Raw genomic sequence first — 13,744 nt, forward strand, 5'->3', positions numbered from 1 at the left:
ACCCCTATGGAGTCCCAACTTACAGTTTAAGAAGCTTTGTCCAAGAGTAGCTATTATGGACTAATCTTCTAAGATGGCCATTGTCATGAATTCCCCCAGAGGGAGATTATTAGGTGAGACAGGTGAGTCCCGCATTCACACACCTGATTGTCAGACCTAGGATAAGAACTCAGGTGTTTTGGCCACCTTCTCAGGTTCTGTCGGTACTGCGCCACTCCCTCTCCCCATCCTGTCTCTCTTTCCCTTACTGCACGTCTGGTCTGCCTCTCTCCTGGTTACTTCCTCTTTGACTTCCTTTTTGTGCAGGAATGCACACTATAATTTTTCAATTGTCAGCGTCTCTACTGAGATCAGCAGAAAAGCGGGACTGACTGTATTCAGCTCTTAGGAATTCCTGTTGCATGGGCTACAAGTCAGACTTTCAAACTGTGTTTGGGAGAAAAACCCACCAAATTCTTCACAAACCAGTAAAACCCGTCTTGTGGGCCAGAGAGGCCTCTGAGCTGATTCTGCTGCATTCTGAAAAGTGATTCACTTTCCAGGGCTGAAAGAAGCCTAGAGTCTTTTCTAAACAGTAAGAGCTGGTAATTGATGCTATGTTTGGAAATTTGCTCCTCTGATACAGGCCCATTAACCTTGACCTTTCTTATTAGCACAGCAGATAAAAAGTCAGGTGAGTTTGGAGAAGCCTTCTTAATGAACTCTATAATCAATCAACCTTTGATCTGAGTATTTCTGGGGTCTTAGAACATGTCTTTCCATTTATAAATCCTATCTCCCTTCCCCATTTCCCATTGAAAATAATAATAGAAACTGAGGCTCAAGAGGCTTTTACTAGAGTTTGTTGAAGACTACTTAAGCAAGTAAATAGGAAAGGTCACTGGAATTATATTCTTTAAAAGGAAAATTTGTTTTATTTTAAAGGCAGACAACCTATGTACCCGTGTGATTGTAGAGTCATAGATCATTGTAGTATAGTAGAAAGGGTTCTGGTCCTAGGTTCAAATCCAACTCTGCTGCTAACTGGGTAATTTCTATGACTCCTAGAACCTCACTGAGTTTCAGTTTCCCCATATGTAAAATGAGAGTTGGATTAGATGACCTCCAAGGTCCTTTCCAGCTCCAAGTCTACAATCTCTGATTAAGAAACTTGAACCAAAACACTGATTTAAATATATTAAAGTTATTTCTCCCTGACCATTTCCCCAAAGCCAATGTATTGATAAGTAGGGGTAGCACTGTGAATGGGAAAGAAAATTGTACTTGAAAGTATAGAGATCTGGGTTCAAATTTTAGCTTTTCTGTGACCCTGAGTATGCTACTTAATTTCTATAGAACTGGCTTAATTTGCTCAGCCCTTATCACTAGATTCATAAGACCATAGAAGCAGAGCTGAATGTGACCATTTAGCTCATTCCTTTCATTTTACAGATGAAGACACAGAGGAACAGAGTTAAGTGACTTATCCCAGGACCCAGATTATGCCTGCATGATGATTTATCAGAGAGATAGCATGGTATAGTGTTAAGTATCTTCATCTGTAAAATGGGTCTATTCATAACTACAGTATTTACTTTTTAGGGCTGTTAGGTTGAAATGAGTGAATATCTTTATGTCAATAAATGTGTCCTGAAAGGGTCAGAAGATCTTACCTTCTTGTCCTTCTTCTTCTCTTTGGTCTGATTCACTTTTGTTACTAGAATTAAAAAAGAACCTCAAGAGAGAAGAAAAAAAAAAAGAAAACTTGATGGGCTTTAGAATTAGGAGACCTGGCTTCTACTCATAAGATCATAAATTTAGGTTAAGAAGTGACCATCTCTAGCTAGATCCTGATTAGCACAGCTAAGGAACTTCCCCTGAAATGGTTGCATGCGTTATTTGAATTCTTACTGCCTATTCTATGGGGCTTGAACTATTTTTATTGTTGTTGTTGATCTGTTTTTCAATATTGTCATGACTTCATGGGGTTTTCTTGGCAAAGATACTGGAGTAGTTTTGCGATTTTCTTCTCCAGCTCATTTTATAAATGAGAAAACTGAGGCAAACAGTGCTAAGTGACTTGCCCAGGTTCACAAAGCTAGTGAGGCTGGATTTAAACTCAGATCCTTCTGACTCCAGGCCTCCTGCTCTACTTCCTGTGCCTATTTTATATAATTATTATAACTATAAATGGCACAAATTCAAATACATGGAACTACTTTAGAGATTTGATTATAGTTTCATTATTTGTACTAAGTAGGACCTAGCTTCATTTTTCAGTTTATAGACTGGGACAGGGAGACTGGGGAAGACTGGGAAAATAAAACTTAGTCAAGATCACTCTGATGGTAAGCATTAGAGGCGATATTTGAACCCACTTCCTCTGACTAGAGGTAATGCTGTCTTAGCAGTACCTGGGTTTATATTTAGAACTACAAGCTTTCATTATAATTTCAATTATGAGTACAGTTATTTATACAAGTCTCTCAAGCTTCTCTTCTCCATTTATTGCCTTGATTTATCCATTCCTAAGGGAAAATTTAAACACAATTTCAGGGAGACTTCTTTTCCTTCTGCATCAAGACAGAGTACTAAACTATTTAACATTCAAGAGATCTGCCAAGATCTGCCTCAAATTCCACTAATCTGCTAAAATCTGTCTTTGATTGGCTTTTATAACATTGAAGGAAAGATTGGAGAAATTGAAGAAATCATCATTCCTAAAACACAGAAATGACTTTTTGCCCCTCACCTGAAGTTTCTAGAAAATTGGTTACAGAGCCAAGAGTGGAACCTGAGATCTGGGGGAGATGGGAGTAGCTCAGGATTAAGGGAGAAAGTGAGAGATGGCAGAAATAACTTGGTGATTTATAGCATCCAGATATGGAGGTTTATAAATAACAGATTATTTAGAGAGTGCTCTGAAGACCACCTTTCCTTCCACAAAACTCCAGTTTACTCTCACTAAAGATTTGCGCCACCCCCGCCCCCCCTAATTTAAATAGACTCTACATCACTCTACTTACAGAACCTAGAATCTTATGATTCATCTCATTTCTCTCTCTGCAGGTTTAAATTGATTTAAGTGATTACAGTCATATAACAATCATGAGTGGTTTACCTGAATTTTTATATTTTGTGTATATTTTTTTGCCTACCCCTCGGAGTACCCTCATAATGCTTGAATTCAGTTATCTTGCTTCTAATGGTGATGGATTTGTTTTTTGAGTGAGAGTCTTAAGCAGTATCTCCTAGGAAAGTGATCAAAAAGAGATGGCCAGTGAGTGAGATATAAGAAGTGAGATCTGGTGTGGTATAGCACAGCTTCCCAGACTGCTCAGCTTCTTCTTCCCAACGATATTAATGAAGAAAGAAAGAACAGTGTTTTTTATTTTTTTCTCTCCCTTATTTTCCTCATCCTGGTGACATTCTTGTGGTAATAGTTTCCTTGTTCTGATGACATGTAGCATGGAGTCTTTACTTGGTGACGTTTAAGACTTTTACCAAAGGTGGTTTCTTTGCATGCAACAAGTCTTGTGATCATGACAGAGGGGACTATATGGCTTTAGGAAGGATAATATTTAGGGGGGGGGAAAAGCTACCTCCCTCCCAGCTTGATTTTAATGCCAAGAGAACTTGGATTCTGGTCTAGATGTAGCAATAAAAGATCAAATGACTGAGAACAAAAGTTTGATCTTCTGAGCATATAGATTTCATTGTTGTTGTTCATCCTTCATTCTCAAAGGGGACCAATGACATCATGAAGGTGATGTCTTGACTTGCAAGTGAATTGTGTTTAAGTGAGACAGAGCTATATAAAGTCATTTGCCTCATTCTCTTCTCCAGACTCATTGAAGTCCAGTGTCAAGACAGAATCAAGATGACTGGCAGTGGCCCAGGATGTAATGGGTTATCTTGACTTTTTAATATTAAAGTCTTTCTTAGGTTTCAGTTTGTCTAAGGCAAGGCCCATTCGGTTTATTAAGCAATGCATGCCAGTTGACTAACAAAAGCTTAGGCTTCAATCCCTAAATACAAGGAGAGAGAGACTTTTATGCATAAAAATAATTAATCAAATAAGGCCAGTTAATTAAAAGGGAAAAATACATTAGACAATCTGATTACTAATTGAAAGAAAGATTAGGGACTTTCTAAATTGAGAAAGGGAGAGTGAACAGTGTAATTCCCTGAATTCAGAAAAAAAAGATGTTCCACTTCTGTGTCTAAACAATCAAAGCAATGTGGAAACAATAACTGATCACTGTGGAGCCAGTTTTCAGATAAGACATGTTAGTTGAGATTTACAGATGTGAGAAAAGTTCTTGCATCAATCATTGGGTCTGGTTAGCACACTTCTGTTTGCTATTTTTGGTTAGCACAACACAGGTCCTTCCTTAAGATACTTGAAGTGGCAAGCAAAGGTGGTCCAGCTTTCCAGCCATGTAGAATTAGGTTTAAACAGTGTGCTAAAGTTTTCTCCCAATTCCCCCAATTGAATGAAGTTTTCTTACAAGACAGAAATTGAAGTAGATTCATAATAGAATAGAAACTAAGTTAGCTCAAGAATTAAGTCACAGGATGGAGTCAAATATGGTTCAGTTCTCACAACTTAACTTTGCTGTTCTAATCCCTCAGTTCCTCATAGGTTCTATTCATTAATAGATCATAGGATGATTCGTAGTGAGTTGGAGTCTTAGTGATCATCAGGTCCAATCTGCTCATTTTACAGATGAGGCAACTGAGTCTCAGTGATATTTAGTGACTCGCCTACCATCCAATAGCTAGTAAGTATCTAGGGTAAGATTTGACACTGTATCATCCTGAATTCAAGTCCAACATTCTTTATATTATACTATGCTCTCTCTTCAGCAAATCATGTAATCCATCTGGGACTCATTTCTCTTGGGTGTAGTAGAGTTGAAAGAAACATAAGACCCTAACCCTAGAGAAGTGATTCTTAATCTTTTTTGTGTGTGTCCTGGGGTCCTTTGGCAATCTCAGAATAATTTTTATTTAACTGCTTATCATAACTGAAGGAAGTGCTAAGTTAGCCATTATTGAAAATAATGTGGAATAATGTAATTCCCCCTCATTCAAGTTCATGGACCCCCTGAAATCTATCCAAGGATCTCTAGATATACTAATAAGAAAAGTTAAGGTTAATGGCTGTATACCAAAAAGCAAATTTTCAAAAAATATAAATTACTAGCTCTTATCATTTAGACTTCTTTGCCCAGATTAAGAGCCCCTGATTAGAAACAAAAGGAATTTTAGAGGACATATTTTACAGTTGAGGAAACTGACGCCCCGAATAGTAACATGATTCTCCCCAGATCACTTCATCTCTCTGGGACACAATTTCTTCACTTTAAACAAAAGGGATGGTTTAAATGGGCCTTTGAGGCCCCTATAATTCTAAACCTGAGCCCAACTTGACTTCTGTGATCAAGAAATAAATCTGTATTCTGTATATAGAAGAGCCTGGCCTAGTTTAGTTAATTTTTTTTTTATTTTTTTAAAAAAAAATTGTTTTAAAAAAATTAAAAAATTTAAAAAATACTATTTTCTATTTATTTTTAATACATATTGCTTTATGAATCATGTTGGGAGAGAAAAATCAGAACAAAGGGGAAAACCATGGGAGAGGAAAACAAAAAGCAAAAAAAAGAAGTGAATATAGCCTGTGTTGATTTACATTCTATCTCCATAGTTCCTTTTCTGGGTGCAGATGGCATTTTCTGTCCAAAGTCTATTGCAATTGCTTTGGATCACTGCACCACTGAGAAAAACCAAGTCTTTCATAGTTGATCATCGCACAGTCTTGCTTTTATTGTGTACAATGTACCCCTGGTTCTGCTTGTTTCACTCAGCATCAGTTCTTGTAAATCTTTACTACTTGGTGTAGTTAAGAGCAAATCTTGAGGTTCCATCTGGGAGGAAGTGCAGTGCCTCAGAATCAAACCCAAGACCCTGCCCACAGAAGCATGTGTGTCAGCTGAGGCTGTTTGCTGTGGTTCAGAATTCAGATTTATCTGCTGCTGTTAATCTCCCTTTTCTGCTGCCATGGACTACATTCATTTCAGAGGTCCCACCTGCCTAATCCACCTCCAGAAGGAATTTTCTCTGACATTGTTTGCCTCCACTTTGAACTTGACAATAGGGAGAGTGGGGAGTTCTTTTGTGGAAAGACTCTTTAAGTCTTTCTTGGGGAGAGGGAGGGAAGTCAGCAGGACTTGATGTGGATTGTGAATAGAATTACAGTATTGAAAGAGAAACATTTCCTTCTGATGTGATTTGAGGTCTTTCTAAATCAAGTATTTTGATTGGCTGATTTATATAAATTTATTGGTTTTCTGTTTGCTTCTCTCCAGTGGAATATAAGCTGCTTGAGAACAAGGAATGTTTTATTTTTGTCTCTGTGTCTCCAGTGCGTAGCACATTTCAGGTGCTTAATAAGTGTTCATTTTTAAATCAATTTATTATGAAAATCTAAGCTCTCAAAAATTGATTTATTAGGGGATATGAGAGAAATATGCAAATGTTTTCTGTGCAAACCCTATGTAATAAAAGAGAAGGAAAGGGAGTAAAAGCATTTTATCCTATGGTTCCTGCCCAGGCGGAGTTTATGGTTTACTAGGAGATAAAGAAAGGAATACATAAATGTCTTCCATAAAGCTTTATGTGATAAGGAAAAGGGAGTAAGCATTTATTTAACACCTATTGGGTACAAGTGCTAAGCACTTAACAAATATTATCCTGTGTCTCTGTCTACAGGGATTCGTGGTTTATTAGGGAATACAAGAGAAACGTATGTCTTCTGTACAAGCTTTATGTAGTCTTAGAAGAGAGAGGAATGAACATTTATTAAGCACCTTTTATGTGCCAGGCACTTTGCTAAGCACTTTACCAATATCTTATTTGATAAGTACCACAAAGGGCCCAGAAAGCTCTTTTACTATATAATATGAGACAACTCGCTGTGTAGACCAGGGGTCCTCAAACTACGGCCTTCGGGCCAGATGCAGCAGCTGAGGACGTTTATCCCCCTCACCTAGGACTATGAAGTTTCTTTATTTAAAGGCCCACAAAACAAAGTTTTTGTTTTTACTATAGTCCGGCCCTCCAACAGTCTGAGGGACAGTGAACTGGCCCCCAAAAAAGTTTGAGGACCCCTGGGTAGGCTTTAATTTCCACTTCAGGAATATGAGAGAGTGGAATTCAGAACAGTGGAGAAAATGGTAGATCTGAATTCAAGGAGCCTGGATTAAAATTTTGGCTCTGTATACTTACCATTAGATTGTAAGGTCCTTGAGGAGCATGATTATCTTTTTGCCCCTTTTTGTATTCTCCCAACACTGAGCAGAGTACCTTGTATGTAGTGTAGGTACTTAGTAAATGTTGATTGATTATGACCTATGTGGCACAGGGCAAGTTGTTTTGCCTCCCTAGGGCTTCTTCCAAGATCTCCAATATTCTTCCATATCTGAATCCTATCTAAGCTACAGTTATCAGCTGGAGAGATCAGGGAAAAGGCAGCAGCATCTAAGACAAGAATCCACAGTATTAAGAAAGCTTTCCTTATATCTATTTTAAATTCCTTAGGCAGTAAAGGAAGCCCATTTTTTGTCCTGTCCTTGGTGGAGCTGGGAACTGGCTACATAACCCAACTAAGGAACTAAAATCAAAAAATGCTAAAAACTTGCTTCCAAATTTGCCAGGTTAGACCTAGAACCTGCAGTGTTCATTAAAATAGGAATAGCATTATTCCTATTTTCCTATCCTTCATTAATAGGTAGTTCATTAAAAAAAAATGACAAGACCTTGATGTTGGCAACACCCTACCATATACTCTGTGACTTGGACACAAAATTGTGGGTGATTTTCTGCCAGTAATCCAAGATCCAGGGAGGATTCTGGGTCTTCTTTGCTAATGTATTCTGTGGTCATCACTAACCTGAACTGATCACAAAGATGCAAGCTCTCATTTATAGAGATAAAGAAAAAGGGAGGTCTAAAGTGGTTGTATCTTTTCCCAAGATAACACAAGCACATTCAAACCCAGTCCTATTCTCTTTCCAATATACAACTTGCAATCTTATTAGAAATTTTCTTGGGGTAGAGTCACAGCCAGCATGTGTCAGAGGAAGGGATCCAATTCAGATCTTCTTGACTTTGAGGCTAGTTCTCTATTTATTGTGAAACTCTGCCTTTTCTGTCAGTGCTGTTCCTTCTGAGTGAAAGTGGTTAAAAAAAAAAAAAAATTAATTCAGCTCCACAACAGAATGGCAAGATGTCTTTAAACTCAATTGGGGGGGGGGGGGGAGAAAATGGGATGGATTCTTTCAAATCAATACCTCTGGTATCATGAATCACTCAGAAATATGATTGTGAGTTCTACCTGAGCTGTCTCATTTCAGAAGCAACCACCGCCTTTCTTCCCCTTGTCCGTAGCAACAGAATTTGAGCAACACTTGAGAATTTTTCTCTCAACCTCTTCCCCCCCCCCCTTTTTTTTGGCTGGCAGACATTCTGTTCTCCTAAACATCTATTTTCCATAATGATAGCTCCTCTTGCATGGAGCTATTTGAATCTCAGCTGATTAATCAAGCTTATAAATTAGAAATAGAAAAAAAAGAAGAATATCCTCAAGTCCATGTTTCTGTTACTGCCTGCCTATTCATCTGTAAATATCACTTACTTGATTGTATCTAGGGATTTATATAGAATATTTTTATATATCCTTGAGATATGGGGCTTTCCCTCTTTCCTGGGGAACCTAACTGCTAATTGTTCCTATTTTATTTGTTTTTGTTTTTGTTTTTTTTTTTTTTGGTTTGGGGGTGGAGCGTGTGATTTCATCAGAGTAGAGACTCCAGGTCTATAAGTCTTTCACTTTAGAATTGAAAGGAAATTTAGAGGTCAGTCATCTAGTTAGTGATTGGGAAACTGAGACCCCCTATGACTTTTTCCAAATTCACACAGGTAAGTAACACTCTTAGGAAGTTGCCAGGGACACTGCATTATACCATATTGTCTCCTTAACTGTTTTGTGAGGTGGTGATGTAGCATATTTCTATCGAGTTAATGAGATTTATAGGGTGTTCTGCTATTGAATTTGGAAGCAGGGCCAGGTAATCGAACAGAGAGTTTCAAATAACACATCCATTTGGTTTCTTTTTAAATACTAATGAAGGGAAACCTAATGATTGGTTGTGGGGAAGAAAGATGGTAGGAAGCAGACCCTTCTGGGGAGCAGGAGCCAGCCAAAGGAATATGTCAATAGGAACCAAACAGTTCAACAGCCAGTGAGACAGTAGCAGCTTCCCAAATGACAATAGGACCTCAGCAGATACAGTCATCAGAACTAATTACAAGGTGCTCTTAGGAGAATAACTGTGGAAAAGATTATAAGTCCGAATCGATTTTGCTGATATACCCAATTATTACTGGCGAAGATATCTATGAGAGTGAGATGATTCAGGGCAATTCCAAAAGACTTGTGATGGAGAGAGCCATCTGTACCCAGAGAGGACTGTGAGGGCCGAGTGTAGATCACAACATAGTATTTTCATCTTTTTTGGTTGTTCTTGTTGTTGTTTGCTGGTTTGTTTGTTTTTTTCCTCTCGTTTCTCCTTTTTGATCTGATTTTTCTTGGGCAACATGACAAATGGGTAAATATGTTTAGAAGAATTGCACATGCCTACCAGTATTGGATTACTTGCTGTCTAGGGGAGGGGAAAAATATGGAACACAAGGTTTTTGCAAGGGTGAATGTTGAAAACTATCCTTGTATATATTTTGAAAAATAAAAAGCCATTATTAAAAAAAAGAAGAAAATATCTATGAGAAGTATATGGTATGACAGGTAGGGAGCTGACATTAAATTAGGAAGACCTGGATTCAAGTTTCACCTCTGTTAGTTCTGACTGTGTTATCCTAGACAGGTCACTTATTACCCCCCAAGCAACTGGCTAAAACTTTGTTAGTGAAAAATTTCTGATTTGTATTAGTGGAGAGAGTTTCTGTACCATGAATTACCACGTCATTCTGAACACCTGGATCCCAAAATACAACAAGGTGAGAAGGAAGGATGGCACAGAGAATCGGCCTGGAGATCAGAAAGATACCCTGCCCCCCCACTTCAAGGAAGCTGCATGGTATAGGGCAGGGGTCCTCAAACTACTCCTGCGAGCCAGATGCGGCAGCTGAGGACGATTATCCCCCTCACCCAGGACTATGAAGTTTCTTTATTAAAGGCCCACAAAACAAAGTTTTTGTTTTTATTATAGTCTGACCCTCCAACAGTCTGGGGAAAGTGAACTGGCCCCCTATTTAAAAAGTTTGAGGACCCCTGGTATAGGGGATAGAGCACCAGCTTGGAATCGGGAGGACCTGAGTTCAAATACAACCTTAGATACTTACTAACTTGTGTGACCTGGGCAAGTCACTTAATCCTGTTTGTTCAGTTTCCCCATCTATTAAATGAGCTAGAGAAGGAAATGGCAAACCACTCCATTATCTTTGCTACAAAAAACTAAAAACAAAGAGTTGGGCACGACTGAAGCAACTGAACAAAATTTAAAATTAGTGTTTGCTTCAATCATGCATCTAGGCAACAGATATTATCCTGAGAGAGGTTCTACAGGTTTCTGTGGACTGCCAAAAGGTCTCTGTGACCCAAACAATATTAAGGACTGCTGCTCTAAATGCTATAAATTATAGATAAATTGTCAAGCTGCTTCAATGAAGGGAATTTCTCTACCAGCAATTCCCAAGGAACTCCTAGGACTGAACCAAAATACCTGTACAGATAGACACACACATGCTTATATGTGTGTAATATATATGTGCATATATATGTACTGTGCATGTGGATATATGTGTGTATACATGTCTATGTTTATGTGTGTATAAATGTGTGTGTGTGTGTGTGTGTGTGTGTGTATAATCAGTGTGAGAGGCAGCAAGTGTCTAGGTTGAAATTCCATTCTGCTGCTTTCTCACAATCCATTGATCAGTTTGGCTTTTTGTGGAGAGACATCCTTGGCTACCCCCCATTCCATGGAGAGATCTGATCCCACCATCTTTCTTCTCCACAACTAATGACTCTGTTTCCTTGGTTAGTCTTTGGGGAAAAAAGCAAATGGATGGAGCCTAAGCAAATCCCTGAACCTCTTAGCCTTCCAGGCAAGCAACTGCCTAAGACTAAGTTTCAGAATAGATGCACCCATCTATGAGTTCCTATAACTCAGGAATGAATTTTGCCTTTCTGTGCATCCTCAGCTTATCACAATACCTGGAATATTTTATTTGTTATTCAATTATTTTAGTTGTATGCAACTCTTCATGACCCCTTTTGGGGGATTTTCTTGACAGAAATACTGGAGAGCTTTGCTATTTCCTTCTCCAGCTCATTTTACAGATGAGGAAACTGAGGCAAACAGGGTGAAGTGACTTACTCAGGGTCACAGCTAATAAGTGTCTGAGGCGGATTTGAACTCAGGAAGATGAGTCTCTGTATACTATGAGAGCCACCTATCTGCCCTTTCTGGAATACAGTAAACACTTAATAAATGCTTAGTGGCTGATGATAATAGTAGATGATAGTAATTAGACCCACAGTTGAAGAAGATAACTGGTCGTTGTTTCCTCTGGGAGAAGGTAAGGTCCATGAGGGCAGGAACAGCTTCAATTTGGTCTGTATGACTGCAATATCTGACACAATTTCTGGCATGTATTAAATGCTTCCTAAGTATATTAAATGCTTGTTAACTGACTGATCTACATTGCTGAAAGGATTTCTTTCCATCAGTTGCTTAGACCAGTGAAATCACAAATCTAGATCAGAAAAAAAATCAGTATATAGTATATGTGCCTGCATATGATATATCTGTATACATGCACATATGCGTATCTATATCTATTTCATGTTCCTTCACATTTTAAAAATATGTATTTTTTTTAAATCAAAGTTGTTTTTTTTTTTTCTTTTCAAATTTAAAAATGGATATAGAATAATTGAAGAAACACAGACCATCTTATAGGACTGTCCTTCTCCAGTTTGGTGCTAATGAGCTGTCATCCATAGCTCCTGATAGCGAACCCTGAGGGTTGGCCTGAATACAGAATAGTGTACAAGGAACCTTCACGTGGAAAAATCAGCCAAAAAAATAGCATTTAAAAAGCCGATCGGCACGCATGTGCGTGCATTATTTCAGGGCCATGGGCACGAAAAGACCCTTCTGCTTATTATTATTACCATTGTTGAAAATCAAGAAATGAAAAAGCTGTCTAAGCAATGTATTACTGTAGCACATAGCAAGAAATTGAAAGGAGCGTCGTTTTAGGATTACAAGCACTGGTTTTGTCATCTTCCTGTTCAAAGAATTTAATAGAAATCTCATTTCTCTTGTTAAAAAAAATAGGTTATTCTTGGTGAGAATTTGACTTCCAATTGCCCCGAAGTTATCTATGAAATTAAAGAAGAAACACCTGTTTTCCACAAACTTGTTCCTGACCCAGAGAATAATACCTACATCTACCTGGCATCTGGAAAAGAGGTAGGTAGAAATACCCACCCGAGCTCCTGACTTCTAAATAAAATTGTTTAATTGATGTCGTTTTCCAGCAGCAAAGCATTCCCTTTGAACCGCACAGTTTAAATAGTGCTTGGAGACTGAATAGGCCTGCACCAATGCACAGGAATCAAATTTTAAAATCTTACTGTCAGTAAGTAACTAGGAAATATTACCTATTTAGACATTTTTATTATTAGCTATATTTTCAGAGCCATGGTTTTCAAAGGTGGGGGTGTACTTGCAAATGGGTGCACGAGGAGGGTAACTGAATTTGCCATTCTTGCTGGATTTAGCACTTTTAATAATACCTGTATGACTGACCTCCCAGGGCAGTGGTGGCAACATGATTAAATTAGATTATGTTTGTCAAGGGCTTTGAAGAATATTCAAGCGCTTTATAAATGTCGGCTGTTGTTATTATTATTGTCTCCAAGACGGATGGCTACATGGGTTTAGTGATCTACCCTATAGGGCATTCCTGTGAATTAGGTGTTGGAGATGAATGGCAGACCAGAGACTCATGCACCACGCTGGAATACAAGTTATTTGTTTTGTTTTGTTGGAAATAAAATGTGTGTCATGTTTTACTTTGCTATTTAGGTCACTTGGTTATTTTAGTAATCTCACCCTTCTGCATGCACAAATTTATGAGGTAACTTGATAACGGTGGAAAGAATACAGAACTTGTAATTGTTGGATCTGAGTTCAAATACATCTCTGCTACTTTCTATTAGTGTGACAGTAGGCAAGTCACTTGAATGCTCTGTGCCTCAGTTTCTTCAACTGTCAAAGGAGGAGGTTGAATTAGATGACCTCTAAATTCTATCTCTGCAGTATTTTATGTGTACAGAAAGATTTGAAGTTGAGAAAGCACTCTGACCTCGGTGAGCTCAGGAGGGTGATTTGATAATACTGCTATCCAATTATTTTGGGGGGGCTGAGGCAATTGGGATTAAGTGACTTGCCCAGGGTCACACAGCCAGGAAGTGTTAAGTGTCTGAGATCAAATTTGAACTCAGGTCCTCCTGACTTCAGGGCTGGTCTCTATCTGCTATACCAACTAGTTGCTATAAGATGCTATAGCATCTTTTTTGGGAAAGACTCTAGAACTCCAGTCTCTAGATCACAGTAGCCTCAAGATGAGATAATTATGGATCATCCTCTCTTTATCTGCCCTTCTTGCTATG

The 13,744-nt window shown here is 38.4% G+C and overlaps 1 protein-coding gene across 2 annotated transcripts in view; it reads left to right on the plus strand.

Annotated features, from left to right (window-relative positions):
• PLXNC1 (plexin C1) overlaps positions 1-13,744 on the plus strand; it is a 237,013-nt gene that overhangs the window by 33,197 nt on the left and 190,072 nt on the right. For both annotated transcript variants that reach the window (XM_031940840.1, XM_031940839.1), the window contains exon 3: positions 12,405-12,539. In XM_031940840.1, the coding sequence (XP_031796700.1) occupies positions 12,405-12,539 (135 nt within the window). The remainder of the gene's footprint in view (positions 1-12,404; positions 12,540-13,744) is intronic.

Source organism: Sarcophilus harrisii, chromosome 5, assembly GCF_902635505.1.
Source record: "Sarcophilus harrisii chromosome 5, mSarHar1.11, whole genome shotgun sequence".
In the NCBI taxonomy this organism is placed as follows: Eukaryota; Metazoa; Chordata; class Mammalia; order Dasyuromorphia; family Dasyuridae; genus Sarcophilus; species Sarcophilus harrisii.